We start from the raw sequence: 17410 nt of genomic DNA on the forward strand, positions 1-17410 counted from the left end.
TGATGTCGGCGCGCTGTGCTAACCTGACCCAGCGGCGTAGTTAGTGCGATGTGCCGGCTGGGATCAGGTGAACACTGTTCAGCCAATCAGGGGAGGGGAAACTTCATTCATAAGTTTGAGAGTAAGAACTGTCAAACTCATGAGAAGTACTGCACCCCAAAACACTACTTAAACTTTAAATAACATTTAAAAAAACATCCCAATCATTAAATTAAGTATAAATAAGTTTTAAAAAATTTAAACAATAATTTTTTATTTAAAAAAAAAAAAATTTTTAATAAAAAGGGTCTAAAACTAAACTTACCTTATTGTAGAGTCTTTAAAATAATAAACCTGTGGAAACAAAAATTCTAAATTGCACTAAAACACCACTTACCTGTAAAAATAAATACTTACGTGTGCTTTTTACAAGCGTAAAGACCGGAGGCCTTTAGACATGCGCAAATCCCCCAAAACAGAGAAAATCCAAGACGCACGCGCTGCCCCCTACAGCGCACGTGCTAGCCTCTTCAACTCTTGGGTGAGAGGAGAGGAAATGCCGGTTTTCAGCGCATGCGGAAAACCGGCATTTCCTCCGGCCAGACGCGTGAGTACCCCTTCCGTACTCACGCGTTTGGGGAGGAATTTCTGCCCCATCAAGAGACAATCTCTTAAAAATCATGAGATTTGGTATAGAAATCACGAGTTGTCCAACCTGTCGCTGTCCTTTGCTGTTGGACAGGAAGCGCATTTTGTGATCTTTGCTCCCAGACAGGAAGCGCATTTGGCCGTCACTAACTGATTACTGACGTACGAACATAAGAAATAGGAGCAGGAGTAGGTGGATCGGTGGCCCCGCTGTTGCATCACTCGCAGGCTGGCCTCGCTCTGCTTTTGACCTTTACTCTTTCTGGAACATAACCTCCTCCAGCCCTACAACCCTCCGGGATCTCTGCACTCCTCCAATTCGGGCCTCTTGTGCATCCCCGATTTTAATTGCTCCACCATTGGTGGCCATGCCTTCAGCTGCTTGGGCCCTAAGCTTTGGAATTCCCTCCCTAAACCTCTCCGCCTCTCTCTCCTCCTTTAAGATGCTCCTTAAAACCTCCCTCTTTGTTCGAGCTTTTGGTCACCTGCCGTAATATCTCCTTATGCAGCTCGGGGTCAAATTTTGTTTGATAATCGCTCCTGTGAAACACCTTGGGATGTTTTACTACTTTAAAGGTGCTATATAAATGCAAGTTGTTGTTGTTACTGTTATCAACTTCTGGCCAATTAATTTCCTTCTTTGAGATAACATAACCTGTAAGCCAGTGTTCAACACTCTTCAATGTACCAGTGTAATTAAACCACAACAGGAAAGATTGAAATTAGGTGCTAAAATGGCTGTTAATTTATTGGAACGTTGTTTGTGTTACAAGCAAAAACAAAATATAAACCCATATAGCAGCAATGGCTACAATTCAACTGCATTTGTAGAATTTTGCAGTCATGGGCTATTAGCAAGTTCGGCACATTCTTTAGTTAAACTTCACTCTAAGTTTCAGCATCTTGTACGGATGATGTCATGGAGTCATTACGGCACAGAAGGAGGCCATTTGGCCCATCGAGTCCATGCCGGCTCTCTGTAGAGCAATCCAGTCAGTCCCATTCCCCAGCTTTATCTCCATAGCTCTGCAAGTTTATTTCCCTCAAGTGCCTATCGAGTCTCCCCTTGAAAACATTGAGTGTCTCCGCTTTTTTTTCCTCTAAGGGGGAGGGGGGGTGTTAAAGTTTCTTACCTGGTCTGCTGTGAGATCCTGAGAGGCGCGAGAATGTGTTGCATTGTGATTCTTTCTTGGCTACAATGAATCAAATGTGAAAATGTAGCAAAATCAAAAAATGAGGCAGAAGAAAGCCACGGAAGGAGGAGATACACCGAAGCACATGATCGCGAACATCTGTAGCACTCTTTGCACACAATGCGAGAAGCCTCTTTCAACAACTTTTTTTGTCTTGGAGAATTTGTTTTGATTTTCTTTTCCCTCTCTCGCGAAGTTGTTGTGAAGGCTATGATGATCCCTCCCAGCAACTTGTTCAGCTCTTTATTGTTATGATCGGCGAGCCGCAGGTGGCGGGGGATTATCCTGGTCTTGTTGTCGCGGGCCACATTCCCCGCCAGCTCCAGGATCTCGGCGATCCAGTACTCGAGAACAGCGGCCAGGTAGATGGGGGCTCCGACCCCGACACGCTCAGCACAGTGACCCTTACACAGTAGCCTGTGAATGAGACTGCAGGAAGCTGGAGGCCGGCTCTGGATGAAAGGGGTCCTAGATTTCCCTCCAGTTTTACCGCGACCAGACAGCCCGCTAAAATTCTCAACGGCTCTGAACGGCTGAGCTCGGCTCCTCTACAGCTTTTGCCTGCAGCACGTGGCACTCCTCAGATGGTGACACAACACGTCACCTGTTGAGAACCTCTGACCCAACCTACGTGTTCCCAGCAGCCAATCACAGGAGGTGGTGATGAAGATTAATACAGCCGGAAAAAAAAATCATGACTTATGTGAGTGGAATCGCAAGATTGTGGGTTGGGGAGAATTTCCATTAAAAATCGCGTGTCTCGCGATTGTTGGCATAACTGCAACGCTAGGATTTGGATTGCAGTGCCTGATAGGGTGGTGGAAACAGATTCAATAGTAGCCTTCAAAAGAGAATTGGATAAATACTCGAAGGAGAAAAAAATTGCCGGGATATGGGGAAAGAGCGGGGAGTGGGACTAACTGGATTGCTCTTGGAAAGACTGGATGGGCTGAATGGCTATGATTCTATGGTAGAAGGGTTAGAAGGGAGTTGAGGAGAACATTTTTCGCACTGCCTGAAAGGGTGGTAGAGGCAGGAACACTCATCACATTTAAAAAGTACTTGGATACGCACTTGAAGTGCCGCAAGCTACAGGGCTACGGACCAAGAGCGGGAAAGTGGGATTCGGCAGGCAGGATAGCTCTTTTTCGGCTGGCACAGACAGGATGGGTCGAATGGCCTCCTTCTGTGCTGTACTATTCTATGATTCCTATGATTGGCCAATCAGGATGGCTGACTGTCTCTGTGACTGCTGGACCCAGGTTGCAGTGCATGCTGGACATTGTAGTCCTTGTGCATGAAGCAGCGGGCTTGGTGTTCTTGCAGCAAGGGTCGCTGAGACTCCAAGACCCAGGCTGCTCGGCCGCCGCAGGACAGCTGATGGGTGGAGGGAGCACCTGGGCGCTGTGATCCTTTAACTACAACCAGAGGAGGTGGGCGCTGGGACCTCCCAAAAAAAAGGTGGCAAAAGAATGAGAGTTCAATTGTTTTTGTTTGTCCGTAAGTGCTCGGAACGGTGCGAGAGAGGTTTGTGTTTCCCTGTCGTCATGGCAACGGTCTGGGACAGGCGAATGTTTGGTGCAAATCATTCTGCGCCTGAAAACCAGTGCGTAAATAAAAAGGACTGGAAATGTCACAATCAATTAGTAAATGTGCAGGCCAGAGGAATTAATCCTGTAGTTTTTACTAAAGTGTAGCAGTTTGGTGGCGGGGATCCAGTCATCCCCCTGATCTACATTTGGAAACGACCTGCAGTGAATTGAGCTGGAAGGTGAGTCTTCGGCTTCACCTCGATTTTGAAATTCGTTTTTTCAGAAGTGTTGGTAATAAATGGGTTTAAATCAAACTCCTAAGAAGCCTCAGCTGTAACATGCTCTGGGTTAAGTTGTTTGCAGCCTTCCATCTCTCCCATTGAACCCTTTTCTAATCTATATTCAAGTCTTCTATTTTGATTTATTTCCCATTATTACTTGTACTTGTTTGAGTTGTGTATTTGGAATTACCATCTTCTACTGCTGCTGCTAACTTTCTCCTCGTTTTGAAAGTATTTGTCGTCATAGACTTTTGACGTCAATGTTTTCTTTGTTATATTAAATTATTTTACTGGGTTATGAGTTTATGTTGGAAATGTTATCAGAAGCAGATTCCTGGCTAATTTTTCCTTTTTCTAGCATACTGCCACCCAAGCTGAGATCAGAAAACTCGACACAGACTGGGAATTGAATTTGTGACCTTTCTAGTCTTTATTCCTCATCAAAAGGTTACCAATCATTGGAGCTTGTCATTGACCTTTGATCAGCAAATTAGGTTTTGCAGCAAATTACGTTCCCCAACCCCGCACAGCCCACTTCTACCTCCTTCCCAAGATCCACAAACAGGACTGCCCTGGTAGACCCATCGTTTCAGCCTGTTCTTGTCCCACGGAACTTATCTCTTCCTATCTTGACTCTATCTTTTCTCCCCTTGTCCAGTCTCTTCCCACCTACATCCACGACTCTTCGGACACCCTCCGCCACTTTAACAGTTTCCAGTTTCCTGGCCCCAACCGCTTCCTTTTCACCATGGACGTACAATCCCTCTACACCTCCATCCCCCACCAGGATGGCCTGAGGGCGCTCCGCTTCTTCCTTGAACAGAGGCCCGACCAGTCCCCATCCACCACCACCCTCCTCCGCCTGGCTGAACTTGTTCTCACATTGAACAACTTCTCCTTTAACTCCACTCATTGCCTCCAAATCAAAGGTATTGCTATGGGTACCCGCATGGGTCCTAGCTATGCCTGCCTTTTCGTGGGATATGTGGAACACTCTTTGTTCCAGTCCTACTCGGGTCCCCTCCCTCACCTCTTTTTCCGATACATTGATGACTGCCTTCAACCACCATCTGCCCCACCTGTGACAGAGACTGTAGGTCCCGCATTGGACTCATCAGTCACCTGCAAACTCACTTTTAATGTGGAAGCAAGTCATCCTCAGTTCCGAGGGACTGCCTAAGAAGAAGATGACTGTATCGGTGCCGTTTCCTGCTCTCGCCCCGAACTAGACAATTTCATTCACTTTGCCTCCAATTTCCACCCTTCCCTCACCTTCACATGGTCCATCTCTGACTCTTCCCTTCCCTTCCTCGACTTCTCCGTCTCCATCTCTGGGGATAGGTTATCGACCAATATTCACTACAAGCCCACTGACTCCCACAGCTACCTGGACTACACTTCCTCCCACCCCGCCTCCTGTAAGGACTCTATTCCATTCTCCCAGTTTCTCCGTCTCCGCCGTATCTGCTCTGACGATGCCACCTTCCACACCAGTGCTTCCGACATGTCTTCCTTTTTCCTCAACCGAGGATTCCCCTCTACCGTGGTTGACACGGCCCTCGACCGTGTCCGTTCTATCTCCCACACTTCTGTCCTCACCCCTGCCCCTCCCTCCCGGAACCACGATAGGGTTCCCCTTGTCCTCACCTTTCACCCCACCAGCCTCCACATTCAACGGATCATCCTCCGCCATTTCCGCTACCTCCAAAAGTGATCCCACCATCAAATGCATCTTCCCCTCCCCTCCCCTTTCAGCATTCCGTAGGGACCGCTCCCTCCGAGACACCCTAGTCCACTCCTCTATCACCCCCAACAGCCCTTCCCCTTCGCCTGGCACCTTCCCGTGCAAGCGCAGGAGATGTAACACCTGCCCCTATACCTCCCCCCCTTCCCACTGTCCAGGGCCCCAAACACCCCTTCCAGGTGAAACAGCGATTTACTTGTACTTCTTGCAATCTAGTATACTGTATTTGCTGCTCACGATGCGGTCTCCTCTACATTGGGGAGACCAAACGCAGATTGGGGACCGCTTTGCGGAACACCTCCGTTCAGTCCGTAAGGGTGACCCCGAGCTTCCGGTCGCCTGTCATTTTAATTCACCGCCCCATTCCCACTCGGACCTCACTGTCCTTGGCCTCTTGCATTGTTCCACGGAAGCTCAACGTAAACTCGAGGAACAGCACCTCATCTTCCGATTAGACACTTTGCAGCCTTCCGGACTCAATATCGAGTTCAACAATTTCAGATCATAACCTCTGCCCCTATTACATTTTTACTTATATTTTTTTTCCACCCCTTTGTTTTGGGTTTTCCCTTCCCCCCCCCTTTCCTTTTTTTCTCTCTCCCACATGGCAGCTGTCTCTCATCCTGCCAGTACACTTTACACCTAATCTGAGCCATCTTTTGTCTCCACTGTCCTATTACCATCTCGTCTGGTTTTGAATACCTCTTAATGGCTCTTTACTTCTTTTGTTCTATCGCAGCCCTGCCTTCGATCTATTTCATTTCCTTTCCAGTTTTGAAAAAGGGTTCACCCGAAACGTCAACTCTAATTTCTCTCCACGGTGTTGCCTGGCCTGCTGAGTTTTTCCAGCATTTTCTGTTGTTATTTAGGTTTTGCTTTGGTTTGTTGCATTCAAGAGGCTAATCAATGTGAGGAAAGCAGTTAGGTTTCATTTATATTTTGTCAAATCAAGAGACAACCTAATAAAAACACCTTTACAATGTAGTTAATTAAACCTTCTAAAGGAATATAAGTGCTTTAGAGAAGATGAATGAAAAATCCTGAAGAAAATACAAAGAACTGTAAGGACGAAATTAATCCTCACTACTACTGGAGATATATTTCTAGTCTAATAATCTTCACAATGACAGATTTTATTGAATATATGTTGAACACAACATTAAATATATTGAGATTGCGTTCTTACATGTCAAAAACAATTCTGCTAGTAGGCAATGTTTGCTTCATGTTAATTTACAGAATAGCTGGTCCATAGTTTATAAGAAGTATTCTAAACATTAATGAGATCAAATTGGCCATTTATACCAGTAGTGACATGGAGTACTTATGTGCCCATTTTTTTCCTAGCTGAGTATTTTACACTTATCTGTATTTAAATTTTATCTGCTATTGATCTGCAAACTTAATGTCCCAGATTTTGCAGCAGCAGGGCATCTCATGGCGTGCCCTGTTAGTTAGACTTGTTCATGTGCGTTTCAATTTTTTTAAAAATTGCCCACAAAGAAGTGCTGGAAGTGCGAGCTGATAACAGCAAGGCGAGGGCAACAGGGCATCTGGGACCTTGGTGAACAATGGGACAAACAGTGTATCTCCTTAATCAATGAGATTAAAGGATTGAGAAATAAACAGAGAAAGGATTGAGAAGGAGAATGAATTAGAGTGGCTAATTTTAATGTCAAATCAGGTACAGAAAGAGAAATAGAGAAGGAAAGAAAAATTGGCTTAAGAGAGAGAGGAAAGAAAAAGAGACAGAAAGGATCCAAGGAGACGACATATAAATTGGCCAGAAAAAGCAATAATCCTGAGGATTGGGAGCAGTTTAGGATTCAACAAAGGAGGGCAAAGGGACTAATTAAGAAAGGGAAAATAGAATATGAGAGTAAGCTAGCCTGGAACATAAAAACTGATTAAAAACTTTTATAGATATGTGAAGAGAAAAAGATTAGTGAGGTCAAGCGTAGGTCCCTTGCAGTCAGAATCAGGGGAATTTATAATGGGAAACAAAGAAATGGCAGACCAACTAAATTCATACTTTGGTTCTGTCTTCACAAAGGAGGACACAAATAACCTCCCAGAGAGGCCGGGGAACATAGGGTCTGATGAAAGGGTGGAACTGAAAGAAATCAGTATTTGTAGGGAAATGGTGTTAGGAAAATTGATGGGACTGAAGGCCGATAAATCCCCAGGGCCTGATAATCTACATCCTAGGGTACTTAAGGAAGTGGCCCTAGAAATAGTAGATGCATTGCTGGTCATCTTCCAGAACTCGATAGACTCTGGAACAGTACCCACGGATTGGAGGGTAGCTAATGTTACCCCACTATTCAAAAAAGGTGGTAGAGAAAAAGCGGGGAATTATAGACCGGTTAGCCTGACATCGGTAGTGGGGAAAATGCTAGAATCTATTATAAAAGATGTAATAGCAGAGCACTTGGTAAGCAGTGACAGGATCGGACAAAGTCAACATGGATTTACAAAAGGTAAATCATGCTTGACTAATCTACTGGAATTTTTTGAGGATGTAACTGGTAAAATAGATAAGGGAGAACCAGTGGATGTGGTGTATTTGGACTTTCAGAAGGCTTTCGATAAGGTCCCACATAAGAGATTAGCGTGCAAAATTAAGGCACATGGGATTGGGGGCAAGGTATTGACTTGGATAGAGAACTGGTTGGCGGACAGAAAGCAAAGAGTTGGAATAAACGGGTCATTTTCCGAGTGGCAGGCAGTGACTAATGGGGTACCGCAAGGATCGGTCCTAGGACCCCAGCTGTTCACAATATATATTAATGATCTGGACGAGGGAATTGGATGTAATATCTCCAAATTTGCAGACGACACAAAGCTGGGTGGGAGGGTAAGCTGTGAGGAGGATGTCGTGAAACTCCAGGACGATTTGGACAGGTTGGGTGATTGGGCAGAAACATGGCAAATGCACTATAATGTGGATAAATGTGAGGTTATCCACTTTGGTGTCAAAAACAGGAAGGCAGATTATTATTTGAATGGCAATAGATTGGGAGAAGGGGAAGTGCAAAGAGAACTGGGTGTTCTTGTGCACCAGTTGCTGAAGGTAAGCATGCAGGTGCAGCAGGCGGTTAAGAAGGCAAATGGTATGTTGGCCTTCGTAGCAAGAGGGTTCGAGTACAGGAACAAGGATGTCTTGCTACAGTTGTACAGGGCCTTGGTGAGACCGCACCTTGAGTATTGTGTGCAGTTTTGGTTGCCTTACCTGAGGAAGGACGTTCTTGCCATGGAAGGAGTGCAGCCAAGATTCACCAGGCTGATACCTGGGATGGCAGGAATGACGTATGAGGAGAGATTGTGTCGATTGGGCTTATACTCACTGGAGTTTAGAAGATTGAGAGGAGATCTCATCGAAACCTATAAAATTCTGTCAGGCCTGGACAGACTAGATGCAGGAAGGATGTTTATGATGGCCGGGGAGTCCAGAACCAGGGGTCATAGTCTAAGGATAAGGGGTAAGCCATTTAGGACTGAAATGAGGAGGAATTTCTTCACCCAGAGAGTGGTGAACCTGTGGAATTCTCTGCCACAGAGGGCGGTGGAGGCCAGTTCATTAAATATATTCAAAAAAGAGTTGGATATATTTCTTAAGGCTAAAGGGATCAAGGGATATGGGGAGAAGGCAGGGACAGGGTACTGAATTTGGATGATCAGCCATGATCTCATTGAATGGTGGAGCAGGGCCGAATGGCCTACTCCTGCTCCTATCTTCTATGTGTCTAAAAATAAGAAAAACATTAAATTTGGCATTTTTAAAATCTCCAACAACAAATCGCAACATGAAGGAATGAGACCCCACACTTTTAATTGTTCACTTTATGGGCAAGAGAGGTTGATTGGCAGTCATTAACAATTATCACGTTAAAAGGGTACTTACGCAGTTAATTACTAGACTTAATTTTCTGTAACATGTTTATTGGGCAATTAATGTGCAAATGCAGCAACTTCATGAAAATCATGGGGAGGTTAAGCGCGAGATGCCATTTTTGCGAAGCTAACGGCGGAGTGGTGGAAATTGGCCAGCAACTTGTGGTGATTCATAATTCATGGGGTATCTCTTCCTTGACACAAGTTGTTGACTGATATGCACATTAATAACTGCGTGCATTGTTCACATACCATTATTTTTTCAACAAATTCCAGGCCATTATTTTGCCCTGTGAGAAGTATTACATCTAAGTGTACCAGTTTGGGCAATAGTTCCGTTAGGCTTGGGGGCGGGGGGGGGGGGTGCGGGGGGAGTGGTGAAACTTGTCTTGGGCGGAAGAGAAAAATGGTTGATAGCGAATCGGCAGGCTGCTTTACACTATATCTAAATTCCTTTTTAATTCAAGTCAATGGAAAAGAAAATTGTTTAGAGTGTGAAACAGGCTGCCGATTTGCTATCAGCCATTTTATGCAACTGCCCAAGACAATTTTCACCCTCTTTGTGTCTACATTCTCCTCCGGCGAGGCAAAGAGGAGCTTTGAATGTGCCTGCTTACATGCATAGGCAGAGCTCTGTTCATTGGGCATCCAAATAATAATTACATTTGAATGTTGGCAAAAGGCAAAAATAGGACAGGTGTCTTTCTACTAACATTAAACAAAAGTTTAAAAATTATGTTGAAAAGTTCATAGATGGATCTGGATAGCCTGGGAACTTCATTAAAATTCTTATCGCAACATATGGAGTTGTACTGTGGCTGAAGCAAAGCTGAAGTGGTGTGAGACTCTTAAAAGTGGCCTCACACTACCTGCCTAATTTGGGCAATTTGGCATCCAGGTTATACCACACATTTTGTGTCAATTGTAACAATTTTCGCTTCACATCAATGCAAAATCTGCAGTAAAACTGGTCTGTAAGTCAGTTTATAACCAGAAAAAAATTATTTTTCTGTTTCAGGCTTCTTACAGATTAATTGCCACAATGGATAAATATGAAGTAATTAAACTCATCGGTGAAGGAGCATTTGGAAAAGCTTTCTTAGTTAAAGCTAAAGATGACAACAGACAGGTTGTAGTAAAAGAAGTTAAAACTGCAAAGGTGAGGCTGAAATCTGAAAGAAACTTATTTGTATTGCACTGTATTATAGTTTTGTGAGGCAAAGCCAATTGTTTAATGTCGCTAATAACAGAAATTCTCATAGCCAGATTGTGCTTTGTGTTTACAATGATTTTTTTGTTAACAGAGCTTATTAAAATGGCACAATAAAATTCTCTGTTTAAGATGATGTAGAGAGAATTTCTAATGGTTAAATAATGCTTAGAATCTTTCAGTTTTTAGCATCAATAGTCCTCCATTCAGGTGCAGATACAGACTCACTTGATACTTCCCTATTCCATGATTGATTGGTAAGATTTGGTAACTCAGCATATGGAGAATTGGGAACAAGGACCGATGTCCTATGTGGTATACAACCTGAAATGGACGATGCCAGCATACTGCCTGGGGAATGGGGGAAGGTCAAAATGGGTCATCATTACAGTTCGCTGAACAAAAATGGCAGCTTCAAGAAAACCATAAGGCAGATAAGGAGTTTAATCATAATCATCATTATCTTCAACAAAACTTGCAGTTATATTGCACCTTTAACATAGCAAAACATCCCAGGGCGCTTCACAGAGGCATGAGGGAAAATGGGGTCGGAGCGATTATAATATGATCGAATTCTTCATTAAGATGGAGAATGAAGTAGTTGACTCAGAGACAAGGGTCCACAATTTAAATAAAGGAAACTACGATGGTCTGAGGAGCGAGTTGGGTAGGATTGATTGGGGAATGGCACTCAAAGGGTTAACGGTGGATAGGCAATGGCAAACATTCAAAGACTGAATGGATGAGCTACAGAATTTGTTCATCCCAGTTTGGCATAAAAATAAAACAAAAAAGGTGACTCAACTGTGGCTAACAAGGGAAATTAGGGATAGCATAAGATCCAAGGAGAGGACATATAAATTGGCCAGAAAAAGCAAGAATCCTGAGGATTGGGAGCAGTTTAGGAGTCAACAAAGGAGGACAAAGGGATTAATTAAGAAAGGGAAAATAGAATATGAGAGTAAGCTAACATGGAACATAAAAATGGACTGTAAAAGCTTTTATAGATATGTGAAGAGAAAAAGATTGGTGAAGTCAAGCATAGGTCCCTTACAGTCAGAATCAGGGGAATTTATAATGGGAAACAAGGAAATGGCAGACCAACTAAATACATACTTTGGTTCTGTCTTCACAAAGGAGGACACAAATAACCTCCCAGAGATGCCGGGGAAAATAGGGTCTGATGAAAGGGAGGAACTGAAAGAAATCAGTATTTGTAGGGAAATGGTGTTAGGGAAATTGATGGGATTGAAGGCCGATAAATCCCCAGGGCCTGATGGTCTACATCCCAGGGCACTTAAGGAAGTGGCCCTAGAGATAGTAGATGCATTGCTGGTCATCTTCCAGAACTCAATAGACTCTGGAACGGTACCCATGGATTGGAGGGTAGCTAATGTTACCCCACTATTCAAAAAAGGTGGTAGAGAAAAAGCGGGGAATTATAGACCGGTAAGCCTGACATCGGAGTGGGGAAAATGCTAGAGTCCATTATAAAAGATGTAATAGCAGAGCACTTGGAAAGCAGTGACAGGATCGGACAAAGTCAACATGGATTTACAAAAGGTAAATCATGCTTGACTAATCTACTGGAATTTTTTGAGGATGTAACTGGTAAAATAGATAAGGGAGAACCAGTGGATGTGGTGTATTTGGACTTTCAGAAGGCTTTCGATAAGGTCCCGCATAAGAGATGAGCATACAAAATTAAGGCACATGGGATTGGGGGCAAGGTATTGACTTGGATAGAGAACTGGTTGGTGGACAGAAAGCAAAGAGTTGGAATAAACAGGTCGTTTTCCGAGTGGCAGGCAGTGACTAGTGGGGTGCCGCAAGGATCGGTCCTAGGACCCCAGCTGTTCACAATATATATTAATGATCTGGACGAGGGAATTGGATGTAATATCTCCAAATTTGCAGACGACACAAAGCTGGGTGGGAGGGTAAGCTGTGAGGAGGATGTCGTGAAACTCCAGTACGATTTGGACAGGTTGGGTGATTGGGCAGAAACATGGCAAATGCACTATAATGTGGATAAATGTGAGGTTATCCACTTTGGTGTCAAAAACAGGAAGGCAGATTATTATTTGAATGGCAATAGATTGGGAGAAGGGGAAGTGCAAAGAGACCTGGGTGTCCTTGTGCACCAGTCGCTGAAGGTAAGCATGCAGGTGCAGCAGGCGGTTAAGAAGGCAAATGGTATGTTGGCCTTCGTAGCAAGAGAGTTCGAGTACAGGAACAAGGATGTCTTGCTGCAGCTGTACAGGGCCTTGGTGAGACCGCACCTTGAGTATTGTGTGCAGTTTTGGTCGCCTTACCTGAGGAAGGACGTTCTTGCCATGGAAGGAGTGCAGCGAAGATTCACCAGGCTGATACCTGGGATGGCAGGAATGACGTATGAGGAGAGATTGTGTCGATTGGGCTTATACTCACTGGAGTTTAGAAGATTGAGAGGGGATCTCATCGAAACCTATAAAATTCTGTCAGGTCTGGACAGACTAGATGCAGGAAGGATGTTTCTGATGGCTGGGGAGTCCAGAACCAGGGGTCATAGTCTAAGGATAAGGGGTAAGCCATTTAGGACTGAAATGAGGAGGAATTTCTTCACCCAGAGAGTGGTGAACCTGTGGAATTCTCTGCCACAGAGGGTGGTGGAGGCCAGTTCATTAAATATATTCAAGAAAGAGTTGGATATATTTCTTAAGGCTAAAGGGATATGGGGAGAAGGCAGGGACAGGGTACTGTATTTGGATGATCAGCCATGATCTCATTGAATGGCGGAGCAGGCTCGAAGGGCCGAATGGCCTACTCCTGCTCCTATCTTCTATGTTTCTATGAATGCCAAGCCAAAGAGGGATTCTTAGGGGTGAACAAAAAGCTTGGTCTAAAGGGATGAATTTCAGGGAGGACCTAAAGGAAAAGAGGGAGGTGGATATGAGGTGGATGGCTGAAGGCATGGTTGCCAATGGTGCGGCAAAAGGAGAGGTGTTGCAAAGGCAAGAGTCGGGAACAGAACGTTTGGGTTGGGGAAAGAAACAGATGGGGAGAGGCGAGGCCAGGGAGGGATTTAAACACAAGGATGAGAAACATACACATAGACCATTCCTCTGTGAATAAACTAGAATAACTTTGTGTATTTATACGGTATGAAGTGATACTGCAGTCAGTCCTTAAATAGTTAATGTCAGTATTTTTTCATTGAGCAGAAAATCCGTTGCAATTTTAGCTACTCAAGTGAAAGGGATACTTAGGCCCCGATCTTATCGCCGAGACGTGTTCCATGCGAGGAATGGGAAACCCAGAAGTACGTGTTTCCCGAACATCCTGCAGTTAAATGCAGGACGTCTTTTCTGTAGGTTTCTTGCCCACAGCCGGCCTGGTTGGCATGATGCCTGGCTGTCGCATGGGAAAGCCTGCAGCACAAAGCCATAGCTGAGCTGAGAGTAGGTAGGTCTCGTGGGGGTGGGAGAGAGCGTGGTGGTGGGGGGTGGGGAAAGGATGGTGGTCGGGGAAGAGCAGATGTTGTCGGAGGGAGCAGATGGTGGTCGCGGGGCGGGGTGGTGTATGATCGCCAGGTTGGGGGTGGGCGGGAGGGCGTTTGGGGGTTTACTGATAAATTTGTTTGGCCTGGAGGAAAGACTCCCACCAGACGTCCCAAAGCGCTTTACAGCCAATGAAGTAATTTTTGACGTGTAGGAAACACGGCAGCCAATTTGCGCACAGCAAGCTCCCACAAACAACAATGAATTAAATGACCAGATAATCTGTTTTTAGTGATGTCGATTGAGGGATAAACATTGGCCAGGACTCCCCTGCTCTTCTTTGAAATAGCACCATGGGATCTTTTACATTCACCTGAGCGGGCAGATGGGGCCTCGGTTTAACGTCACATCCGAAAGACGGTACCTCCGACCGTGCAGCACTCCCTCGGTACTGCACTGGAGTGTTAGTCTAGATTTTTGTGCTTAAGTCTCTGGAGTGGGACTTGAACCCACAACCTTCTGACTGAGAGACGAGAGGGCTACCCACTGAGCCACAGCTGACACCCACACGCTGTGGAGTTTTAATGTGCGTGGGATGTCAGTGACAGGTTCCTGCCCGGAAGTCAGCCTGATTGACAGGCTTGGCTTCCAGTCAGGCGGGGAATGCTGGAGAAGAGGCCACAGCCCCGACCCCGGCGGGGTGGTGCGATCCCCGACCCCAGGGGGGTCAGACCCCAAGGGGGGGTTTGTAGGGGGGCTGATAGTGGGGGAGCTTGGGGGGTCAGGGGAAAGTACTCCCCGAGGTTGTCCTCGCCTCGCTGCAGGTGCTGGGATTCCTGATGCTCGGGAAACCCAGCTGGCTACAGTTAAACCTGCAATGCAGGTTGTGATGAAATATTTCCATTCATCACTGCCTGTGACTGAGATCGGTTTCAGTGTCATTTCCCTTCCCCCAGACCTCATTGTATTGTGTACTGGAATGTGCTGTATTGTATACTGGAATGTGCTGGAATGTGCTGTGTGTAGGGCTCCGCCCATACCTGGCCCCGTTTGTAAGCTAGCTTCAGTCTAGCCCCAATCTCCAGAAGGACGACATCTCTCTCGCTTACGTGTTTCGTTCTAAGTTAATAAAAGCCTTGTTTTGTTCTGCTACCTTCGAGTCTCGGAATTATTGAGGCACATCACAGGTTAAATCCGAGGCTTCCAGCCTCATTATCATATTGAAAGTGCCAACCCGCCTCCTGGAAATGGGCAGGTTGGAGGCCGGTTGGGGTCGGTATTCAGATTTTTAACACTTTAACCTCCTACCCGACCCAAACCCGCCCGTTTTTTTGGGTTTAAAATTTCCCCCAGATTTTTAGCTTTTTAATCTCCCGCTCGAACCATACCCTCCTATTTCTGGGGGTTAAAATGACTACCTTTGTATCTAATATTTTATCTGCTTTGCTGATTCCCCTCTCATTGACTTTTATGATCGTTACTTTAAAAACAATACTGGTCAATTTTTAAAAAGCTTGAGGCTTGTACTGGTGCACAGTTTAATATTTATCCCATAATTGTTCTTGCTTGTGAAAAATAATCCTGTGATCCAGATCCACCTGTGTGACAGATTCATTTAGCTGTAATGGTTGTAACAAAATTTGTTCATCCACCGAGGAGGCACAATAAAAATCTCATTATACAAGTCACACACCATCCTGACTTGGAAATATATCACCGTTCCTTCATCGTTGCTGGGTCAAAATCCTGGAACTCCCTCCCTAACAGCACTATGGGAGTACTTCACCACACGGACTGCAGCGGTTCAAGAAGGCGGCTCACCACCACCTTCTCGAGGGCAACTAGGGATGGGCAATAAATGCTGTCCTGGTCAGCGAAGCCCACATCCCAGGAACGAATAAAAAAAAAATACATCTGCGACACTTCCGACGCCCTCCACCACTTTAACAACCTCCAGTTTGCTGGCCCTGACCAGCTTCTTTTCACTATGAACGCCCATTCCCTCTACACCACCAACCCTACCAGGACAGTATACAGGCCCTCCACTTCTTCCTTGAACAGAGATCCAACCAGTCCCCATCCACCACCACCCTCCTTCGCTTGGCTGAACTTGTTCGTACATTGAACAAGTTCTCCTTTGACTCCACTCACTTCCTCCAAATAAAAGTTCTTGTTATGGGAACCCGTATGGGCACTAGCAATACCTGCCTTTTTGTGGGATACGTGAAACATTCTTTATTCCAGGTCTCCTCCCTCACCTCTTTTTCCAATACATTGATGATGCTATCGGTGCCAATTACAGCTCTTGCCTGAACTGGAAAATTTCATCAACTTTGCTCCCAATTTCCACCCCTCCCTTGCCTTCACATGGTCCACCTCCGACTTTTCCCTTTCCTTTCTTGACTTTGTTATCTTCATTTTTGGGGATAGGCTATCGACCAACATCTACTATAAGCCCACTGACTCCCACAGCTACCTTGATTACAATGCCTCCCACCCCATTTCCTGTAAGGACTCTATGCCATTCTTCCAGTTTCTCTGTCTCTGTCACATCTGTTCTGACAATGCCACCTTCCACACCAGTGCTTCTGATATGCCTTCCTTTTTCCTCGACCGAGGATTGCCCTCCACCATGGTTGACAGGACCCTCAACCGTGTCCGTCCCATTTCCTGCACTTCTGCCCTCACCCAGAACCACAATATGGTTCCCCTTGTCCTCCCCTTCCACCCCACCAGCCTCCACATTCAACGGATCATCACTTCTGCCACCTCCAGTGCGATGCCACCACCAAACATATCTTCCCCTCCCCTCCCCTTTCAGCATTCCGAAGGAACTGTTCCCTCCACGGCAACCTGGCCTATTCTTCAATCACTCCCAACACCTGCTCCCCTTGCCATAGCACCTTCCCGTGCAAGTGCAGGAGATGCAACACCTGCCCTTTTACCTCTTCCCTTCCCACTGTCCAGGGCCCCAAATATTCCTTCCAGGTGAAACAGCAACTTATTTGTAATTCTTCCAATTTAGTATACTGTATTTGCTCCTCATGATGCAGTCTCCTCTACACTGGGGAGACCAAACGCAGATTGGGTGATTGCTTTGCTGAACACATCCGTTCAGTCCGCAAGCGTGACTGAGCTTCCAGTCGCTTGCCATTTTAATCCCCCTCCCATAATGACCTCTCCGTCCTCAGCCTCTTACACTGTTCCAATGAAGCTCAACGGAAGTTTGAAGAACAGCACCTCATCTTTCGATTAGGCACTTTACATTGAGTTCAACAATTTCAGATCATAGCCACTGCTCCCAATTTTTCGGACAGCGGGTGCTGGTAAAGATTCTGCTGTTGCCATTTGCAGCTCCTCCAGACCTATCTTTTATTTCTTTACTTGTCCCATCACCATCCCCCTTTGCCTTGCCCCATCATCCCTTTTGTCATTTACTCACTCCTGCCT

General features: G+C 45.5%; 1 protein-coding gene across 1 annotated transcript in view; it reads left to right on the forward strand.

The window, feature by feature from the left end:
* Positions 1 to 2762: 2762 nt before the first annotated feature.
* The window catches only part of nek5 (NIMA related kinase 5), a 98572-nt gene continuing 83924 nt past the window's right edge, over positions 2763 to 17410 (forward strand). Inside the window, exons 1-2 of the mRNA XM_085999435.1 lie at positions 2763 to 3591; positions 10290 to 10430. Coding sequence (XP_085855561.1) covers positions 10314 to 10430 — 117 coding nt within the window. The 5' untranslated portion in view covers positions 2763 to 3591; positions 10290 to 10313. The remainder of the gene's footprint in view (positions 3592 to 10289; positions 10431 to 17410) is intronic.

The sequence above is a fragment of the Somniosus microcephalus genome, chromosome 10 (genome assembly GCF_052327205.1).
Source record: "Somniosus microcephalus isolate GS21.2 chromosome 10, FLI_Smic_1.0, whole genome shotgun sequence".
Lineage (NCBI taxonomy): Eukaryota > Metazoa > Chordata > Chondrichthyes > Squaliformes > Somniosidae > Somniosus > Somniosus microcephalus.